This window comes from Battus philenor, unplaced genomic scaffold (assembly GCF_028537555.1).
Source record: "Battus philenor isolate CCGP_79_NKW_IND1 unplaced genomic scaffold, ilBatPhil1.0.hap1 SCAF_19, whole genome shotgun sequence".
NCBI classification, from domain to species: domain Eukaryota; kingdom Metazoa; phylum Arthropoda; class Insecta; order Lepidoptera; family Papilionidae; genus Battus; species Battus philenor.
In genome coordinates, this window is record NW_027181681.1 from 11,946,849 (window position 1) to 11,971,142 (window position 24,294).

At 32.0% G+C, this 24,294-nt stretch overlaps 1 protein-coding gene across 1 annotated transcript; it reads left to right on the plus strand.

Annotated features, from left to right (window-relative positions):
- Positions 1-267: 267 nt before the first annotated feature.
- On the plus strand, positions 268-23,995 carry LOC137921728 (nose resistant to fluoxetine protein 6-like). Its single transcript, XM_068764541.1, has 12 exons — positions 268-337; positions 6,381-6,520; positions 9,730-10,075; positions 11,672-11,780; positions 14,012-14,099; positions 15,513-15,679; positions 16,627-16,812; positions 18,255-18,434; positions 18,933-19,077; positions 20,182-20,368; positions 22,001-22,143; positions 23,823-23,995. The coding sequence occupies exons 1-12, from the start codon at positions 268-270 to the stop codon at positions 23,970-23,972; spliced, it is 1,911 nt and encodes a 636-aa protein (XP_068620642.1). The 3' UTR covers positions 23,973-23,995.
- Positions 23,996-24,294: the final 299 nt, after the last annotated feature.

A 24,294-nucleotide genomic window follows, 5' to 3' on the forward strand; every position in this document is an offset into this window, starting at 1 on the left:
TATTCTATACTATCAAGTACTATTTCATTGTACAACACTTGTTAACATATTAAAATGTGCCGCGCATCGATGTTATTTAACTGCGAAGAAAAATTTATTTCGTATTTACGCTTAAAAGTAAATTTTAAAGGAACCGCACTTTAATTCGCGTTCAAGTTAACTTTATATTAGCAGAGTGTTTATAATCATAACACATAGAGACAGCGCAGTGTAAACTCATCTCACGTTTAAATTCTGTGAATTGTTAAAATTACTTTAAGATTTCATATGATGATTACGTTTTTAATTTTTTTATACATTGTGCGTGTATGTAGTGGTGTTATTTACGACTTAAATGGTGAGTAATTTTAAAATATTATTATTAAGCATGTTTTAAGCAGTTTCATATAACTATCATAATTTATAGATGTAAAATTTTTAATGACATTTATTCCTATAGCTCATTTACTGTGAATTTATATATGGTTCACCTTATCCAATAATGGAAGATTCCAGAAATAATAAATAATGTAAAGATGATATTATAAAGAAACCGTTTTTTTTAAATTGAAATTACTACATATAAAAATTAATTATTTTATTTATCCATTTAATATTCTTTATTGTACACGCTGGGATACTTTTAAATGATTTCAATGGGCGGTCTTATCACACGAGGCAATCTCTTCCAGACAACCACAGTGTGGAAAAAGTAGAAGTATAAATAATCGGTAAAAAAATATTCTTATAATAAATAAATTGTAATACATATTACGGTATTATCTTTATTTTTAGCCTTATATTGCTATTTTATTCAAATGTTAATTTATGCACATTTACAAAAATCAAAAATATATATATAAATATACATATGTATATATTTATATATAAAAGGAAAGTAATGTCACTTTCTTAAGTTAAATTCACACGACTACATTTTTAAATTGAAATACTGGGAAGTTATATCGACAGAAACGACATTAATTTACGATTTATATTTATTTATTAATATTGATAAACGCAGATTGCAGGGGTATTTTTTTGTGTTTGCACTTAATATATATTGTCTATGTTCATTGTTTATTTCACGGCATCACGCTAGATAAAATATGGACAGTAGAAAAAGCGAATGAAGCAGAATCAACTAATGTGTATATATATGTATATATGTGTGTGTATGTGTATATACATTTATATTTATATATAATACAATACAATAACAGATTTAAAAAAAATCAAACTGATTTGGATCGCAGTTGCCACAGAAAAAAAAAGAAACAGAGGAAGAAAATTGAAATTAATAAACAGATAAATAATCATAGGTCTAGTAAATAATTCTTAACCATTTTCTTAAAAATTTTCTTTTATCTGTCCCACCAAACTTTGTACTGCTAGAAGTAATTGGCCGGATGCATATCAAATAAAAATAAATTGATGTAACCTATTTCTATGCGAACACTTTATGCACGGTGATTGGAGATAAAATAAAAGCTTCAAAGTTTGTTTCTGACTAATGATCTAAACTCTACACATTAAAAAAAAAAACACAGAAAAAACTGGATGATGAGGCGTTTTTACCCGTCTTTTTCTTATTGTCTCATGTGAGGAGTTCAAAGAATGGAATGTGAGATAATATTGCAAAGAAACATAGACATTGACAGTATCGTGTCCCCCATGGGTGGCGGTCAACTTCGCCCAACATATTTGTAAATTTGAAGGAAGTTGTTACGAAACACCATACGCTATATATACAATTAAGGAATAAAAGAAGGGTTAGGATAAACGCCTAAGGAAAGATTTAACTAACATACAGTATATTAGCAAACAAGATATATAAATATATAAATGAGATATCATAAAAACAGTGTTCACTGTTAAAGGCGCCACTCAAAAATTAAAAATGTAATTAAAACCAAAACTAAGTACTGTGATACTGTAAAAGACAGTGATATAGAATTGACGAGGAAAGAAGGCGATGCATGGTAGAAGATATATGAGTAGGAAGTGAAGTGAAAAAAGGAAGTGTAGAAGAAATTGTGAAAGGAGTAAAGAGAATGTCAAATGAAAAAAAAATACCAATTAAAAAATCCCTGTCAAAACCACGATAGAGAGAAAGAGAAACCCTAAAAATGATATCATTTTGGAAATCTATGAGGGAGGCCTATTCCCGGCAATGAATATCTTACAGCTGATTGATGGTCGAAAGAAGAAACATAAATAAACCTAATTAGAAAAAACTTAGTGAAATCAACGTTCCTGTCCCAAAAAATGGGGGAACGGGAGGTCCCCGAAAACGGGGACCATTTTAGAATAAATTCTTCATCTAAAATAAAGGTGATGATCATGATTAGCCAATACAATGTTTTGTGTAGTCTGAGAAAGATTGTTTTTTTTTTTAAATCTTGTAAATCTCTATCAAAGTTAAACGGAATGCAATCTCATATTTTTTTAACTATTAAGAAACTGTTTTAAATGACTGTAATTAAAGTTTTGCAAACCTGATTTTTAAATGGTCAATTTGTCATTCTTTAAAATTCCACAAAGATTTGTTTCGATTATTGGTCGTTTATAGGAAATATTTCTTTTAAAATGCAAAATAACACTGTAAACATTACAATTTTAATATGAATTACTCTTAAAGAAATATATTTTAAAAACTTTATTGAATAAAATAAAATGTTTTGTTAACAATATATATCTACAAATTTATGTAAAGTATTTATAAATATGAGTAGATTTGAAAATAGGACAGTGTTTTACGTTGAAATTTACAATTATTCACATATAGAAACTCTTTGCAAAAGGAACTGGCTACATGATAATATATATTTTTTTAATTGCGCAATTGTTCCATAAGATGTTTCCTTATATACAGGTGTTCTCTTATTTCGCATTCTCTAAAATTATATATTGTCTGTCTGTTTATATTAGCTATGTAATTTTGACACATAGTTGATATGTTTTTTGTTCTGTTTGTATAAAAACATACATTTTTCAAAACAAGTTTTTATTACAGCAATATTGTACAACTTGAAAAGTTTCTTTACTTATTTAAATAACAGGATAATTATAATAAAAAATATGTAAAAAACATCCTAAAAGCTGGCTTAACAACACGTAAATATAAAAGAAAATTTTCATTGCATATATATAAATATATGTTGTCTTTTAATATTTGTTATTGTACACGAAGAAAATTTACATGTTAGTAAAGAAAAAAATACAATAGTACCATCACACGGGGCATTTCCTCCACAACAACATTATAAAAATAAATAACTTAAAATAATATAATATAAATGAAGTTAAAATAAGTGACAACATCTTTGTACCTACGAAGTTATTATTAAATCATCATTATTTGGTCAGCCGATAGCTTCAAGGCATAAACCACCTATAAATATTACCACCTCGACGGTTTTACCCGCTTGCATCTAGCATCGATGATCAAACAAGTTGAAGGCCTATCCTCGTCGCATCCTCCAACTCTTGATCGCCACTGGAGAAGCTTCTTCCTACGAACTACGTCGTTGCCCTTGTTTCTTCGGTGACCGGACATCATGTTGATCTTTAATGGGTTCCCATACCTTGTAGTGGACGTCTAACTATAAAATAAATACATTTACAAAACTTTTAAGTTAAACGGTTTTTTGATACCCATATTGTGGTGGTTGTGGAAAAATATGTTCCTAGTCCGCCATATTGGAACGGCGTCCATTTTGAATTTTAAATTTTGACATAATCATCATGTTTTACTAGTGTAGCCATTTCATTTGATACCCATATTGAAGGGGTTAAGGAAAAATATGTAATCCGCCATTTTGTATCGCCGGCCATCTTAGATTTATAATGTTATTGATTTTATTATGTTGTATTGTCATCTAAATTAAATGTGTGTACCAAATTTCAGATCAATCTGACAACGGGAAGGTGCTTAAATTTCAATTTCTAATTTTGACCCAAATAAACAAATTCCGTACGGGTCGAACTAAATAAAACCGTGTAAAAATAAAGAGAGCATAACATTTCTTATACATAATAATTGAATTTCATCTTATCTATCTAATATAATTTCCAAGTATTTTCTTCATATTTTTTTTTTCATTTGAAAAATAAACTTCTCGTTAATAATTATGCAATAATTATTTTCTTATAATTCTTAATCATATTATATTATTTTATACTATATTATATAAGTTTACTTGTGTTAATACATTTGATTGATAACTATCTATTGTTTTTTTTTAAATACCTTGACAAAAACCGGTTAGAAATACATTTAAAGCAGCTTGAATAATAATATTAGACATTGATATTTGACCTTTGACAATACACATAAAAACAACCTTATTTTGTTTATTATCAATACATAGACACACGAAGCGCTGAAAACAAGAATTGTTAATGAGGAGTTACAAGTAGCAGAGTATAAATATAAATATATATATTAACTGACAAATCGCGCGACCGAATCTTTTTTTTTTAAATCGAAAAAAAATATTTTTAAATATTTGACTATATATACAATTTGTTTGTTTTAGTACCTACATTAACCTTCTTACATCTTCATTTACATTGTAAATTAAATAATTAAATGAACGATATATTTTTTTATATTATTTTTTTAAGTAAAAAATGTTTTTAAATATTGGACCATATAAACCAATCCTTTGTTTTAGTGCACAGATTGACCTTCTTACATCTTCATTTACATTGTAAATTAAATAATTAAATGAACGAATTTTTTTTTGTGAATCGAAAAAAAATACTGCACTTAGCAAGCTTTTTCTTTAATATGGTGCTCAGATTCACTTATTTAGATCTTCATTTAAATTTTGAATTAAACCAATTAGGTATACTTTATTGATATTTCATAGTAAACTAAATTACATAACCATCTATTTCTACCTCCCAAAGTTGGGGCAGAGGGCGTCCACAGTACGTCGCCATCCCGAGCGGTCTTGAGCCTCGCGCTTGACTTCTCTCCGCGTTATTCCAACTGCCTTCACTTCTGCAGAAAGCGAAGACGTGGATCAGCCTTCGCTTTCTTTGAGGATTCCATTCTAGGGCTTGCGGTATGTGATCAGGGTTCCTTCGGGGCGTGTGGCCTATCCAGTTCCACTTGCGGCGTTTGATCTGCTGGTCGATCAGCATCTCACCGTAGCGTTTCCAGAGATCTTCTTTGGAGAATTTCTCAGGACAGTATCTGTGCTCGATGGCTACAAAAACTAATTCAATCTCAATTCTTCAATCAAAATTAAACAAATTCAATCGCTGTGAAAATTGATTAATTATTATGTATATCCCCAGGAAGTCATTTAAAAATTGATTATTTTTTATTATTATATTTTTGATACCGCTTTTTGTTCAGATTTTTAATTAACATAACATAGCAACGCATAAACGAATATATTTAGTTATTAATATTAGCAATAGATCTTGAAAATAGGCATAAGAAGACGTCACTATATTCTCAGAAATCTACGAGGTCTTGATTTTGATTGGTCGGAGGAATAAAATCTTTTAACCTTTAAACCAGAGTTCCCCAAACTTTTTTGTGTCGTAGACCCCTTGCCATGTTTTTCCGTGTTGGGTAGACACCCTACCTACCTGATATTGATTTCCTGCAAATTTCTTACTGTAGTGAAGTTAAGTGTTAAAAACTTAAAGTAAAAACACATGTTAATTTATACATTTATTAATTGAATTTAAATTAAAACAACTCAAAGTAAAATTTTGTATTTGTTATGTAAAATATACGTAACAAATAAACATAAAATAAACTATAAATAAAATAACATAAGCAATAAGTCAATATTTTTAGTGAGAAGGATGAACCTGATGCTTTAATAATAAATTATCAACATTTGGCGTCAATTTTGTAAGGGTTATAATAAATCTCCTCGCCTAATGATGTCTAGTCTGTGGACCCCCATTTTCATTTCATGGACCCCCAATTTTTTTTTCGCCGACGTAGACCCCTTGCCTGTTGCCATAGACCCCTAGGGGTCGGTATAGACCACTTTGGGAATCACTGCTTTAAACGTTTGTAAGCTTTTATACCAACATACAATCATCCTGTGTAAAGTGGTCATTTTAAAATTGTTACAGTACATAGTTTCTTAGAATGCGTTTTGTCAAAAACTTCTGGCAGTACAGCTGGCGGGACAGATAATAATCAATAAATAATACGCGGTATTTTTTACGTTCGAAATTTGAATTTTTTTCTTGTTGTTTGACCATTACGTTATTTATAATGTTAGAAACTATTTATTTCTAAAAAAAGGATTTACTATACAATAATTGACAGCAAAACTATACATTTATCCCTTTAAATATTTTACATCTATAACCATTATATAATTCCTTATAAAATCTTATTACGTTTATTATTGTTACAGAAACGGAATATGAACGTATGCCGCCGTTATTTCACTTGGATAACTATGAGTCATGTCTAAGAAAAGGCATGGAACCTTATTGTTTGGCTCGCTTCGACTTATTTTCTGACTCGCCGAACGATCTTTTGAATCTTATCAAGGTAAATAAATTCAATTTTTAACTTGCGAAACCATGAACCGTATGGAATACGTACGAAGTTAAGTTTTTTAACCAGAGAATATTAATTATATATTATAGCCCATATTGCAAAAACTGCCATGTATAATTTTTCTACATTATCTTTTAATTTAAATTATTTTTCTTTTAAAAAAATTAGTAAAAAATTTCTATTATAGTTTTAAGTAGATTTAAGTAGGTTAAGAGTTGTAAAGTAGAGACCTCAACGAACAAGCACAGCCTGCGTTGTCCGCCCATGAGATGGACTCCCTCACGGCATTAAACGAAAGACGCAATCGGTTCCATTAAAAATATGTGGGGTAGTTCAATGTCTAATAGTGGACATCCTATAGCTGAAACAATGATCATTATTAATTCTGCGCAAGCATTACGTACAAATGATTATTTCTTGGTGTTAGAGCTAGCGCCATCTATAGAGGCAGCCAAGTGCAAGCTGGCTGTGAGTGAAGATAGCTGCGAGTCGACTGCTACACGATCCGCGATTAACTTCACTTCTTTCACTTTTTCTATGTACTCTCATTCTTTCTAGTTTCGTGAAGAGCGCAATCCGCTCTGAACACAACCGCATTTGGCAGGCTAGATACGAGAGCTCGGCTCAAGGTCGACATACCATAGGACTCCTTTCGAAACTCACCGGCATAAACAAACTGCGAAAGCTCATCAAGACATCTTTCCATCTCACACAACTACTAAGCGGGCACGGGTACTGCAAGCAGTACCTGCACCGTTTTAAAATAATCGATAATGACACTTGCCCATATGACGACTCCACAGTACAGACTTTTCATCACTTACTCAGACACTGCTCCCGATTCGAATCCAAAAGACGTAACCACGTTACCTTATGTAAAAACCTTAATATACCTCCGTCCAACTTACCAGACCTTCTCAAGAAAAAATGTACCGCAGAATCTTTTGATGAATTGGCCCGGCACATTGTCCTAAATCTCAAGGCATTTAACGGTCTGTAGCGCTTGAGCAGCGACTTGAAATAAAATAATGTACCAACTAATATAAAATTGAGTGAAACTTACAAATTTATTGTTAATATGTATACATTTTAGCTGTATATACCCATAAGAGAAAATTGTGTAAGAAAAATTGTAAAAATTATAAAACGCTGTCGTGTCTCGCAGCTGGGAGAAGAAAGATCCATATTAAATAGCGGCAACCCTCTCCCAACTGTCTGCGTTTAGCAAAAGCGAAATAAAAATTGTAAAAAAACGCTAGCGGTACAAATTAGAATTAATAAAAAAAACTTCCATTGTTTCGAATGTCACATTGGACCTGTTTACTTAAGAAGTGCAATACCTGTCCACATAATATTTTTAATTTTCTTTTTAATTAACGTCATTGTCTAAGTTTAAATAACACCATTCAATGAAGACGATCCCTGGCTGTTCTACTACCTACACGATAAATATCCCAGAGCTAAACACTTGGATAAACCAGAAGATAAAACTCAACGCCTGCTTACTTAGCGATTTAGAGATGTTCTAAACATCACATTTATGTTAATTTTGACTTACACGTGCTACTCAGTTCAAATTGGACTTTTTAGGACTTATTTTGTCCTTCGCAAAAATTATCAACCATTTAAATACAGTTTTCATGACTAGAATATAACTGTCTGGATTTGAGAAGACCAGAAAAGTTGAGGAATTACCAATGTCAGAAATTTGAAAATCGATTTAAATGAAGCCTTGTTTATAAACTAGTTTTGAGTTCTACGAAGTGATTTTATAAAAACACGTGAATAGACGAATTCAATTACGAGAAGCTTCATAAAAAGGCTCAAGGTCACCTAGAGAGCAATGTTGGGGGCTATGCTCTAAGTTTCGCTGCGAGGTCGATTCAGAAATGAGGTGTTCTGCAAAAGAACCAAGGTCATTGACGTAGCTTGAAGATTTGCTTGTCTGTGATAGTGGTGGGCGGGGCATATTGCTCTTGCAATCGATGCTCGTAAGGTTCTCGAGTGGCGACCACGAGTCAGTAGATGCGGCGAGCATAGCCTCCCCCTCCCCCTCTCCCCACTAGTAGCTTGTTTACTCATCTGTGGTAGTAGTGGGTGGGGCATATTGCTCTTGCTATCGATGCCCGAAAGGTTCTCAGGTGGCGACCACGAGTCTGTAGATGCGGCGAGCATAGCCTCCCCCTCCCTCTCCCCCACTTGGTAGACCGTCGACATAGCTCAGGTAACAGGAAGTCTGAATGAAGGCAGCGCAGGGCCGGTCAGTGTTTTTTGGGGTCGTCTATAACTTTCGGTGGGCGTCCATCTGAAAATAAAAAGAATAAAAACATTCAGATTAAAGGACTTTCCTATGTCAAATATACTATATAATTTGCATGTTAATATGAGTACATACTCCCCCTTTCCTTTCCTAAGTAAACAACTTTAAAAATCGTTTTAAGATTTTTGTTTTCATTTCGCTATTGATGAATTCGTAAGAAGTTTTAAGGAATTGATTTATATTTATTATGACATATTTAATATTATTATATATATTATTTAATATGCAAATGTTTTTTCTGGTATATTATACGTATATACATGGGTCTGAGTGTACGCATATGATAGGTGGTGCAATAGTGTCATAATGTGAACACACCTTAATTTTTACAAAGCTATATATATATGTGTATATATATATATATATATATATATATATATATATATATATACTCTATTGCTTACCAGTAACAAATTCTCAATATATCTACATCATAAATATTAAAGCACAGTGGAATTTAATGCCATTAGTAAAAATTATGTCACGTTCACATTAAAACATTACTTTTGCGTCACCATGCATAATAAGTTCCACGAGATATCTTGGACCTTCATTTTCTTAGCTTTTAATCTCATATTAAAAGCATATTATTAAATAAATCTTATTACAGATATCAACAGTTTTTAATTTATCGAAACGTGAACTTGATTTATTAATTCATTTACACGATTCATATTGTAATTTAGATAAAAATTGATCAATTATGTTTCAAATAGCATATTTTGATCCGGGTTTGTGGTAAGCTTACTGCTTATTATGTTGATATAATCGACGATTTCAAAGCCAACTCGACTAGAGATTATATAAATTTACATTTAAATTATAATAATCCCATCTATCTTATAAACTGTATAAATTTATTTTATCTGTTTAATTGTAGGAATATTCCGAATTCGAAGTAAAGCATTATAATCACACTTATATAGAAAGAGGCGTGTGTATTGGTAAATGTAAACGATATATGAAAAGTTCAGATACGAATAAAGACCAGGACCTGAAGTCGGTCTTGGAAGCATGCATCAACGAAACAATCTGGAAAGACTTCGGTCTTCAAGCGAAACTTTCACATATATATTACTGTGACGGTCAAATTAAAGAAACGGTGTTAGACAGCGGCGACTGGTTATTCGGAACGACGTTATTAGTTTTGATATTGGTTAATATAGTCGCAAGTGTTTATGCGATAAGGTACAAAAATAAACAAACTGATGACAATCATAATTGCGGTAAGTTGTTTTTAAAAATTATTTATTTAACTGTATGTAAGGCATGAACTTTAAGATAGTTAAAAATTTTATATATATATATATATATATATATATATATATATATATATACTACACAATACTGTGATCAAAAAGTGGGATGAATTTTCAAAATATAAATTCTTTGCTTATTCCTGTTCTTCCAAATCAAGTTCATTTAATTCTTTATCTCATCATTTACTGTTCAGAGTAATCCCCGTGTGATAAAAAGCACTTTTGCCGACGCTTTTTTTAATTCTTAATACGAACTCAATAGTCTTTTTCCGGCACCGCCTTCTAGACCTCCGATTTGGCTTTTATCTCCTCAATAGTGTCAAAACGGCGTCTCAACATACATACACTATATATATATATATATATATATATATATATATATATATATATATATTGTTTGAATAAAATGGTAAATATGCAAAGGTCGTGGGCTCAATCCCGGAAATAATAATTTTTATTTCAAAATTTCGGCATTTATTATATTGAACTTGCAGAGGATAGATAGCAGCGTCCTCGGCATACCAAAATACTGCACTGCTATCTCCAACCCGCCTGCCAAGCGTGTCGATTATGGTGTATCTCCACATAGATATCTTTGGAATCTTATATTTTGCAGTGGGGTCATTCAATCTGACACGGCGACCACGAAATTAGGGACTTATGTAAAAGTTAAATTTGTTTTTCTATTTTGATTAATTATATTTATATCCTGTTGTTTTTTTTTTCTTTTTTTATAAATAAATCCACAAATGACCTACTTGCACAGTTTATTAAACTTTTGTTGTTTTGTATTATAATTAATAATGAATGTAAAACTATGTATACACATATGAAGTAAGCCTTATATATATAAAAAGTTACATTTAAAAATAATGTTAATAAATCTATATATGTGAAAATAAATGTCTGTCTGTATGTCCTTTATGGAATCATAAGCTATGATCATGAGCTGATGATCTTTAGCAAAGTAGTTGTGCAACCACGATAGTGTCAAAGTTGGTTTGAAAAATTTTCGACAGATGGCATTTGGCATGGAATTACATGTATTGCCGTGACAGTTCATGCTGATTTGAATTGATAATGAAAACAGATAACGAACGATGACGTTTCCATTTGTGAGTGACGTAAAAATTTATGTTGATCGTGAAATTTACGTTTCGGTCACGTATTTAAAACGAATTATTTTTTTTTAAATACACACAGGCAAAGGCACAGATAGTGTTTAATATTTTTATACAATTTCATGTTTGATATCCATAAGTCATACTCCGTTGAATATTCATATTCTTTTCTTTTCTCTTTAGGGCCTAATATCTCATTCATTCTATGTTTTTTTTTGCTTTGCTTTACATTTTATTAGCTGCCAGTTCTGCGAGACATTCCACACTAGAATTAGTTATATTCTAGTTCGATGGTAGTTTGACATTATCCCCTTCCATGTATAAGTTGTTTGAACATGTCCTGTAAGATCCTTGGATCCTTACACATTATCATCAGCGAATCTAGTGTATTAAAATGTAAGTATCATTATATTAACTAGTAAATATACTTTTTGTATTACAGGTAATCAGTACTTACTATGTTTTTCATTATTATCGAATTGGAATGACTTGCTTTCCACAGAAATTAAAGATGAACGCAACAATAATCTTAGAGGATTAAATGGATTAAGGTAACTATTTTAAATACAATATAATAATTCTAGAAAATAATAATAGATAATAATTCCATCCCACAAAGTGGATCCACAGTGGTCAGACGACCAAGTTAAGATCGACGGAAGAAGATGGTTGCAGACGTATTAAAAATTTCCGAGCAATGATAGCTTAGCAGTAGAGGACTGAGACTTGCGATCCTAAGTCGCAGGTTCGATTACGAGATACAATCTCATATAAGTTTTAATGGAATCAGGCGTTACCTTGCGGAAGTCCATCCTAAGTAAGAAATGGACTAATATTTAGCCACTTCCGCACATGCAGTGGTAGTCGTGCAACAAAGTGCACCGCCCGCCAGCCCGCTGGTAAATGTATATGCGGCAAACAATGCGCATCACACAACCGCCAAATTACTCAACACGTGTTTCATCCCTCTACGGCGCATCTTCAAGAGTTATGTTACACCGATTAGTGCCAAACACAGAGGCACACAGACTGTAGCGGCGGTACACTTTTTTGCACGACTACCACTGCATGTGCGAAAGTGGCTAAATATTGGTCCTTTTCTTACAATCTCATATAAGTCACGCTAGTACATTATTTATATACGATATAGCTGTGGTCGCGACATCATTTGTGTGAAATTTAACATGAAAAATATTTAGTTTTTTTTTACACATTAAATAAGCTACCTGTCAGTATAAGACCCGTCAAAATCAGTCCAGCCATTTCAGAGATAGGCCGGAAATTAAAAAATTAAAAAAGAACATAATTTTCTGAAAAAAAAATAATTATATAGAACTAGCTGTGCTGGCCACTTTGCCGAGAGGAAGTGGAAGTGGTTTTTCTTAAATAAAAGTAGCCTAAGTTACACCTCAGTACATAAGATACCTGACAGTATAGATCCCGTCAAAATCAGATAAGCCAGAACACAGACAAAAATATAAAAAAACGTAATCTTGTGGAGAAATGTAATTGTGCATTAAATATATAGGATTGTCACTGCTGACAGAGTTTCCAGAGCAACATCCCCTGCGTACCATAATAAAACACTTCGATCGCCAACCCGCCTGCCAAGCGTGGCGACTATGGTATATATCCCCATAGGTATCTTAGAGAGAGATAGATAGAGAAAGATAGCGGAGATCTAATGGCCGTCTATGGGTTGAAACGACGACGGCTGCTTCATTTATATGTACATATACACACTACTAACTTTCCCCCACCCGTGGTGCCCGCACTGCCTTTTAGGAGTTTAAATAAATAAAATTCAACTTTTTTATTTTTCGTAATTTCAAATAAATATTTTGGCCGTGATATATAAGAGCTGTTTTTTTAAATTTAAAAATATGCTTCACTACGGCCATTCCCATTCCCATTTTTTTTGAATCCTTCTGACTGAAAGTTATCTTATTTATACATTTATTTATTTACACTTCATTGTTCACCAAAAGTCTACAAATGAAAATCAGAAAATAAATGTTAAAAAATGACATAAATGATTATTAAAAAGTTAAAATAGTTTATGTACTAAATGATAGGCGGTGTTAAAGCACGAAGCGATCTCTACCAGACAACCTTTGGATGGAGATGTGAGATGAGAGTGCAATTTAGGGTGTACATAGTAACAAAAATACAATACATATACATCTTACATTTGACAAAAGGAATATTCCAGCAAATTTTCAAGTCTCTGAACTTTATGTTATAAGAGGTATCTAGATATTGTTGGATATAGGAAAACGCTTAGTTTGTGCACCTGTTTAATTTCTTATATTAATCTTATTATTAACAGCATCGATGAATACATTTAAAAAACTTTTAAGTTAAACGGTTTTTTGATACCCATATTGTGGTGGTTGTGGAAAAATATGTACCTAGTCCGCCATATTGAAACGGCGTCCATCTTGAATTTTAAATTTTGACATAATCATCGTGTTTTACTAGTGTAGCCCTTTCATTTGATACCCATATTGAGGGGGATTGAGGGAGAAGGAAAAATATGTAATCCGCCATTTTGTATCGGCGGCCATCTTAGATTTATAATATTTTCGATTTTATTATATTATATTATCATCTAAATTAAATGTGTGTACCAAATTTCAGATCAATCTGACAACGGGAAGGTGCTTAAATTTTCAATTTATAATTTTGACCCAAATAAACAAATTCCGTACGGGTCGAACTAAATAAAACCGTTTAATAAAAATAAAAGATATGAATAATCGTAACTTTTTCTAACTTTCAGATTTTTTATAAACTTTTTAATACCAATTGTACACGTTATGTGGCTCGTCGGCAACGGTTTCACGGATAATCCAAGAGAATTAGAAAAGGTAATATAAACCATTTTTCTTAAATAATAAGACGCGATAGATTATAAGAAGGTAATAATATAGTAAACGGTAAAAGGTTCGTTTTATTTGGCACATCAAAATTAGAGAATATTCTTTATTTTTTATTCTCTACATGTGTTTATACAAAAGTGATCACAAAATGAGATTGATGATGTTAAGCTGCTCCTTTAATATCTAGAAAGACAAAAACACAACTTTTGTGGTATGTAATTATAGATTATTTAGAACACGTTACAAGCATACAGAGTGATTAGAGAGAACAAAACGTCGGTAAATCAGTACTACGTCTTAGGGTTACTCGCTAGCGCCATCTAGTAGACTTTTTGAGGAAATATGATAAAACAGTTCTATGTATTAAGCATACGAGTAGGGTTAAATATGATAGAAACTAGAATAAAATTGACCTCTCCTGTCAATATTTCAACTTAAAGTTATTAAAGTCACGAGTATTCCTGACGCCTCCAAATCTGAGAAGAACCTATAATATACTCAGACGGAGTTTTTTTTCCTTAATGCTGCAGCGACTTTATTACCACTTTAAAATCATTTACGGTAAATAAATGTTTTACATGTTCAACATTACGCGGGAGCGTGGTGTAAAACAGCATACAGTTGCCTACAAAAGAAGTTACTATTTATTTTAACCTAAAAACATTGAACAGTGGTAACCTAGCGATGGTAAACTCAGGTTTGCGATCATAGATACGGGGTTCGATTCCTGGCATACAATCTTATATAATTAACACTTGCATTAATTATATAGGGTTGTCACTACTCACAAATTTCTAGAGGATGACAGCATGGCTCTCCCATAATACTTCATTGCGATCACCAACCCGCCTACCAAGCGTGGGAATTTTATTATATCCCACCATAGATATTTTTAGGGAAAGCCTATACTTTGCAGTGGCATCTATGAGTTTAAATAACCAAAGAATTCAAGCCTAATATCTACAGTACTAGAATTATGTACATCACAATATATTTATATCACTGTCATCAAAATGTAAAGTGATAAATAATTCGACTTATATCGTTTCACAACCAACGTATTCAGCTAATTTGGCTCCAAGCGACTTCTGTCTATTCAGCAAACTCAAAAGGCGAATGCAGGGACGCCATTTTGATACGATTGATAAAAACCGAAAGAACTTAAAGGCAGGAGAAAGACTATTTTATTTCGATGACTGAAAAATCATTTGCAAAAGTGAATTTTATCGTACGTGGATTACTTAGAAGGGTATGAAATTGATATGGAAGAATAAATAAAGAATTTACATTTTATTTTAATAAAATCACTTTAGTTTTTCATCAAAGTATTATATCGTCAGTGTATCATGTCTTAACAAAACTTCTTTCTAGGAGAGTCTTTAATTCGATATATTTCTCCAGAGCTCTGAAAAAGTTCATTATCAACTGATATTTAGCGGAATGGGAGTTGTGCAGGCTTACTTTGTGATGTCCAGTTTTCTCATGGTCTACAAATTGCAAATACTATCTGAAACAACACAAATAACCTGGTCATCTTTTTACAAAATCCTCATCTTTAGATGGTTAAGGTGGGTCATCTATTTCTTTGGCATTATCTAACGCAGTGATTCCCAAAGTGGTCTATGTCGACCCCTAGGGGTCTATGATAACCTGCAAGGGGTCTACGTCAGCGAAAAAAAATTTGGGGGTCCATGAAATGAAAATGGGGGTTCAAGATAGTGGATCTCAACACATTCACTGATAGTACCTATTTACTTACATCATACTATCTTATATTATCAAAACATTTACATTATTTATAAAAGTACCTATGAAGAAATAAAGAAACAGACTGGACATCATTAGCCGAGGAGATTTCAGATTAACCCTTACAAAATTGACGCCAAATGTTGATGATTTATTAATAAAGCATCAGGTTCATCCTTCTCACTAAAAATATTAACTTATTGCTTATGTTATTTTATTTATAGTTTATTTAATGTTTATTTAATGCTACGTATACTTTACATAACAAATCCAAAATCTTATTTTGAGTAGTTTTAATTTAAATTCAATTAATAAATGTATAAATTAACATGTGTTTTTACTTTAAGTTTTTAACACTAAACTTCACTACCCAACACAAAAAAACATGGCAAGGGGTCTACGACACAAAAAAGTTTGGGGAACTCTGTTCTAACGCATTCGATTTAATTGTATCATTTCTTAATCATAATTGTCAGTTTTCATTCAATTAATGTGAACGAGTATTACTTTTAATATGTAGATATATAAAGAATTAGTTATGTAGACGTATATATATATATATAGAGAGAGAGAGAGAGAGAAAGAGTATAGTTGAAATTATATTTACAATTATATTTACGATTACATTTACAAAATATTCACAACAAGATATATTTAAGACATTCCAAATCAAGTACCGACTACTATACCACGTATATGCATATGTATGTACTACTAAGTAGGATTAAAAAAGTTTGACAACCACTGGTATTAATGTAATAAATTTCAGATTGACACCGATGTATGCTTTAATGATTGCATTCACCATGACTTGGATGCGGCACTTTGGCTCCGGACCGCTCTGGAACCTTTACGTTACAGGCGTGATCACGGATTGTAGAAATTACTGGTGGGCCCATCTCCTCTACATCAACAACTACATACATGATGATAAGGCATGTGCTGTTCAATCGTGGTACGTATTTTTTAGCGTTTTCAACAATAGGTTATTAACCTTACAATGAAGACGTGGTTATCTCTCAAGGAACCGATCGCTCTTGAGGCTGAAAGGTTCTCATGTAGCGACCACGTGCCAGTAGACGCGATGTGGGTGATGGCCCCACTAGGCAGACCGGCAACATAGTTAAACTGGCAGGAAGTCGGTGAATATGGGAAACGTTAGATCAGTCAATAGTAAGATCTCTGGGAGAGATCTATATCGTCCTTGTTTTAGCCTATAGATACCCACTGCAAGGTATAAGTCTCCCCCAAATATATCTATATAGGGATATAGATTGGCGATCGTAGTGTAGTGTGCACGCAGAAGATGCTGCCGATCCTTTGGAAACTTGTCTGTGAGTAGTGGAAATTCTATATGTAAGAAAAAGACTAATATATAGCTACTTACACTATGTAGTAGTCGTGCAATAAAGTTCACTTTATTGCACGACTGCTACATAGCGAAAGTAACTATATATTAGTATTTTTCTTACTTAGTATGGACTTCCGCAAAGTAACGCCTGAATCTATTAAAAATCCTATATAATTAATGCACGTAGTGTGAATTGTATAAGATTGTATTCTGGTAATGGAGTTCGCGACCTACGTCCAGAAGTTTCAGTGCTTGGACTACCTTTCCTCACTTAAGTGTGTACGGTGTTCATCCAATCTACTAGTGATGACTTAAATATGGTTATTTCTTAAAACCTAGTGCTTATTGCAAAGCCTTTCGATACAATATATTATTAATTCTAATAGCTTAGCTAGCTGGCGCCTAAATATTATTATATAAATAAAAATATTTTATATAGAGACCATGTGAAAAACTTTGGTTTTCGAGATAGATAGGAGAAAAGCGAAACACTCAACGACTACCCTTGCTATGTATTTACCGAATAATTTAGATTTTTTATGAGAACCTTTCGATAGTTCAATATTCGGTACATTAGAGACTTAAAAATAAACAAAATCAGAAAAAAAAATCAGAAAGTAAAATAAATGTGTAAACAAAGATAAATTAAATGTAAGATAAAATTTAAGAATAAAAATAAATAAAATGTACCTAGCCACCTTAGAGTAAGGAGATGGTGGAAGAAAGGCGAGGAAAGAAAGAAGGTATAAAGAGCAAAACGAAAGATATTGTGAAGGACAAAAGTAAAGAATGAAAGATATTGTGACGCGTGAAAGAGAGTGATAAATAAAGAAAAGACTGAAAAAAAATTATTGAACAAAGTATAATAAAGTTCCTAATCCCAAAAAGTTAGGGGTACGAGAGGCCCCCAATAGCGGGGGCCATAAAAAAAAATAAAATCAGGGGCTGCACAAGTAAAAACATCACATAATTCGAACAAGCGACACATTAACGTAACAGCTATGTTATAAAGTCCAATTTTTATCATTTTTAAATATTCATTCCAGGCACATCGCTTCTGATATGCAAGTTTTCTGTCTAGGTTTACTTGTGTATCTAGCAATTTCATCTTCTAGCAGAAAAGTGAAGACAATTGTTCTGCTTCTCCTTCTCTTTTTAAGCACGATACCTCCGGCGGCTCACGTTTGGTTTCAAGATCTGGACGCCATCCTACTTTTAAAACCTGAGTATGTGGTCCTTAGCATAAAAGAAAGTAATGCATGAGATATTATCTCGAGGGACTTAGACTTACCCGATTATTATTATAATATTATTATATATATTTATATCCACAAATGTATTCATGTATCTCTCTTTCTCTCTCTCTCCTTGACATTTATAATTCCCATCTGGAGGTAGGGTCTGCTTTCTTGGTTTTTCGTTTCCACTTCGCTCTATCCGACGTTTAATGTATATATGTATATATACATATGTATCTGTATATATATATATATGTATATATGTAAAAATTAAATATGATACTTTTGGTTACCTTTTAAATCATAGTTTAAGATAAACTTTATATGTGGTTTAACATCTTTAGATTTGTCTGCTAACTTTCAAATTTAATCTAGTACAACTAGAGAGATAAAATTAACAATTTTTTTTCTCCACTTGGACTAGATTTAATTTTACTTCATTTGTTACCGATCTCAATGATAAGATTTTTAATGTTTCATTTTCAGATTTTATCGAACATTCACCGGTGACACTTTCCGATATCTTTACGTTTTAGGACATAACAACATCACATGTTTTATTATCGGAATGATGGCTGGCTACTTCGCTTATAGCTGCCAGAAAGTACAGTTCAATCCGTTGAAATCAAAGGTAAAATTTGATTTATGTGATCGAAATTTTACTACTACCTTAAAAAGCCGTTTACCCTTCCATTCATACCAGAATATAGATGGCCATATACGCACAGGCCTCCCTCAAAGATTATCACAAAGACCGGTATTTTGCCTGCATACAGTGACATACTTACCGTGACTTTAGTTGTCTGCACAAAGCATATTTTGACGATCTTAACAACATGGATGGATCGACGAAGTAAGCTTCGATTGTATGTCTGAGGTGTCTAGTAAAGAACTTTAATTTTAATTACTTTACTCACAGTTTACAAAAATGATTTTACTCTATATATAAATATCTTTAATTGACTTGATCATATAACTGATCGTAGGAGGTAAAAACCGGACATATTATTCTTTGTGAGGTCTATGCCATGCTGGGGGCGTCCATCGACTATAAAAAAAGACAACTTCCAACTGGTTTACTACTTTGGAAAAAGAGATGCGTATATATAATACAATACAGGATTAAACGTCCTTCGGCTGAAATTATGATGATATATTTTTATCCTTCATAGGCGAAGCATTTAACCTTTGTCTCGTCTGATATCAAGCGATCACGAGGTATATGATGGTACATGCTTGCCCAGAATAAACCTATTCATTATAATCTTGAAGACTCCATAGTTGTATTTATCTAGAAACATTGACGTCGGTAGCTTGTTCCGCTCCTTGTCTGAATAGAATCATTGATAGAAAATATAGTTTTTGGATCTCTAACAAGGAACGGCAGCCAGCTGTAACAAGTGTCAAGTAATTTAAAAATAAAACAAATAAATAAAATAGTAAAATAAAAGGGAACACAGAAATAATAAGAAAATTGTCATACCATAAAAAATAGACAAAAAGAGGGGATATGTAAGAATTGTAATAAATAGGCATGTAATATAAATGGAATAATTGTTATAATAATTAATTATTATATTAATAAGCAGAGAGAAAATTAAAAAAAAAAACTTCTTGACTGTTCGCACTATAAAAGTATTAGCAAAACTAAGTAATGGTGGAAGGAATTTCAACCGTGTACAGATGTCGTGAATCCGTGGTCGAAGTCGTGGTGTAATTGATTTTGTGATTTCAGATCTGGAAGTATTTAACCTGGTGCATTATTCCAGCAGTTTTGTTCATAATACTATCTGGACAAACATTCTATGCAGATGCAGAACGACGATCTCTTGTCTTCCGGGTGCTATATGCAGCTGTACATAGAGGAACATTCGGAATACTTACTGCATTTTTAATACTAGGATTCGTGTTTCAAGTTGAAAGTAAGATTCTATTTGATTATAATTATTGTAATGTTTATTTTATAAATATTCTAATGATAACACACCAATACCTCGCTTTGCGTCGTTTCATTTTGCATTTTTTCAAAGTTGCGTCGCTGCTTAATTAGTACTTATTTTCACTGTGCGTCATCAGATTTTTGCATTGTCTTAGATTCGAATCTTAAACTTTTTTTCGAAATTTCCTTTTTTAATGTATGGAGATTAAAAAAAAACGATCCTGGCTGCAAAAGGTTTTAAACCGTCCCAAGCGGTAGCTATTAATATAAATTGCTACAAGGAAATTTATTTTACTTGAAAAAAAAAGCTGTTCAACAAACATTGGATCAATTTTTTGTGAATGAAAACCGACATGCGACGACTGCCACTATTGACTCATAAGACAGAGTTTCAATTTAATACATTTTTTTATTTATTTTTAATGTAAAAATTTCTGTATTGTATTTGTTTTTTACATGTTTACTTTGTTCAATTTTCTCTTTAAAAAAGTAGTATTTTCGTAACCTTGGAACTTATCTTCGATCTTTCGCTTCGTTTCAATTTGCGTCGTCTTTTTTTGTAACGTAACCTCGACGTAAAGTGACGTATTGGTGTACATGAATTCGCTAGCTTTAAGTTTATGTGTATACTTTTCTGAATGTGTATATTAGTGTATACTTGCAGGTGTTTGTACACGAGTATGTGTACTTACGATACCTATTTTAACTATTTTATAATGATTTGTCGAATCGATCTCATGCTGTTTCGCCGTAGTCATTTAAAAATTTACTTTGTGACGGTAGAGCGTTGAAGACGCTTTTTAACACACTATCATTGCAAGTTGAATTCACACGACAACATTTTTAACAAGTTTTTATTTCTCATCAACAGTATATTCACCTTCGTTGTCAACAACCTTTTGCCATCTTATATACAAATTTTCAATGCGTGTTTCTACAAAACATGTCGACAGAATTAATTTTACTTTCCGATCCTTTTAATATTTAACTACTTAGCTTGATTATACATTAACTAAACAATATTAGATTGTCCAGTTATTGTTACTAGTAATCTATTTAGTTAAACTTTGCTAGGCCGATTATCCACGAGACACTGGAAGCATATTACAGTAACAACAAGACGTTGTTATGCAGTCATATAGGGTGATTAAATGTAAAAGCCTTAAAGATGTATAACACATTTGTCAGCAAAATCCTTTAAATATCACACCTATTTGCAATTACTCTATATATAGTATCATTCTATATTTTTTTAAATCGAATTCATAACATCAATGGCTTATGACAGTACAAAATTTGAAATGACAGATAACAATTGGTTTAGAGATGGATTTAAAATAGCTATACATTCATCCCTTCAAATCTTTTGTACCTATAATTAATCAACCTGTATACGAAAGGAACATGTAATTTTTTTTTTAATACGAAATGATTTACCTTAGTTGTATTTAGACATAAACTCCTAGAAACTTTGAATATATCATCTCATATATATATAAATCTTTATAGATAACTGTGACATGAAGTCTTGCTGATTGTAAATAGAAATGACGAAAAAATAAAAAATAATAGTTGTTTTAATGTATATAAAATTATATTCTTTTTGAACCGTCAGATATACAGCGTCCCATATTCGAGTGGAATGGTTGGACGATGTTGAGCAAGCTGACATATTGTTCGTACCTCTTGCATTTGAACATTATTCACATAATGATGGGAGTGAGAACACAATTGACCCATGTCTCGTTCTTCTACGTGGTGAGATACTATCAATATCATAATTTCGTTATCATTATCGTCTACATCATCATAATCATCATCATCATTGTATATACTATAGTTACAAGACTTTTCGCCTCGAGCAGTCGCCAGGCTTAGACGGCAATTTATCTGGCACTAATCATGACGTGATTCTTTTAGATTTTTATCTTGTGTTGTTTCATTTATGTTATTTAACTATGAACCATCATCATCATCATAATCATAATCATCATATTCTTCTTCTTCTTCGTCATTATAATTATTATTAGAGTTATTAGAATTTTCACCCTGAGCAGTCACCAAGCTTAGCCGAAAATTTATCTGGCACTAGTCATAACATGATTCCTTTAGATTGTTATCTTGCGTTGTTTCGTTTGTGTTATTTAACGATGAACCATCATCATCATCATAATCATAATCATCATATTCTTCTCCTTCTTCTTCTTCGTCATTTTAATTATTATTAGAGTTATTAGAATTTTCACCCCGAGCAGTCACCAAGCTTGGCCGGAAATTTATCTGGCATTGGTCATAACATGATTCCTTTAGATTGTTATCTTGTATTGTTTGATTTGTGTTATTTAACTATGAACCATCATCATCATCATAATCATAATCATCATATTCTTCTTCTTCGTCATTATAATTATTATTAGAGTTATTAGAATTTTCGCCCCGAGCAGTCACCAAGCTTGGCCGGAAATTTATCTGGCACTGGTCATAACATGATTCCTTTACATTATTATCTTGTGTTGTTTCATTTGTGTTATTTAACGATGAACCATCATCATTATAATCATCATCATCTTATTATTATTATTATTCGTCATCATTATAATTATTATTAGAGTTTTTAGAATTTTCGCCCCGAGCAGTCATCCGTCTTACCCGGCAAATTATCCGGCTCTGGTCACATCATGATTTTTCTAGATTATTTTTTTGTATAATTTCATTTATATTATTTAAATGAATTGACTAAATATCGTCACTATCATCACCGTCGTCATTATGATCATAATCATCATCGTTATAATTATGATATAAGAGTTACAATGCTTTTCACCCCGTACAGACGCCTGGCAATTTATTTGGCACTGATCACAGCCTTTAGATTTTTATCCTGTGTTGTTTCATTTACGTTATTTAACTATGAATCATCATCATTTTCATCATCAAGACATCCACTACTGGACATAGACGTAGCACATAAATTATAAATAGTACATATTGTAAGCGGCCTATATCGAGCTTCTTCAGAGAACCGTCACCTTATGAATGGTCGTCTTACACTGCGCCAGTTAATCCTTGGTCTCCACCCCAGATCCTCAAAGACCCAGTGGTCATCTATTCTACCCAGAATATGATCTGATCACTGCTACTTCAACTTGCCAATCCATTGGACCATACCCGTTACTTTTGTTCGTCTATGGAACATTAGTGTTATAAAAAGGACATAAATAAAGAATCTTCTAGAAGTAAATATGTTCTCTTTCACTTATTCTCATTGTACCGGCAATTTTACTAACTAGGAATTAAGCGCATTTTAAATTATTTTAATCTAAGTTTTTTTTTTCTACTGCCACTTTAACCAGCTATTTCGCTCACCTATATATCAGTTTCATTTGTTCATAATAATAATAATAATAATAATTTCTATATTCATATTTGTCATACAGGTAATGTCTCACCTAGGTGTGGTCACATTATCGTATTTGATTTCAATACCATTTTATGTAATGGTGGAAAAGCCGTTTGCGAAACTAGCAAAGATTTTATATGAAAGAAGAATCGAATCCATAAACGATAACAAGGAGAAGAAACTATAAACTTCGCATTGTTTAAAATTAAACAAAACCAAGAATTTTTAGTATTAAAAAGTATACATTTACATTTTAAATTTATAGCATTGTAATTAATCTAGCTGACCAAATGCAATCGATTATCGTTCCGAATCCATTAGTATTCGATTCGGATCTTAATAATTAAAACAAATTTCATAAAGTGTTTATTATAATGTTTTTTTTGTTACGAAACATTTTTCATATATATATATATATATAGTGTTAACATTTTTTTGGAAAGCATAAGGTAATATCGGTTTGGAATGTATTAAAAAAGGTTGTAATCATTAAAAGTAAAACGATTTTT

Coding starts and splice junctions, on each gene's coding strand:
- LOC137921728 (XM_068764541.1), top strand. CDS start 268: ATGATGATTACGTTTTTAATTTTTTTATACATTGTGCGTGTATGTAGT. Junction 6,521..9,729: donor ATCTTTTGAATCTTATCAAG/GTAAATAAATTC, acceptor GTTTAATTGTAG/GAATATTCCGAATTCGAAGT. Junction 16,813..18,254: donor GCATGTGCTGTTCAATCGTG/GTACGTATTTTT, acceptor TATTCATTCCAG/GCACATCGCTTCTGATATGC.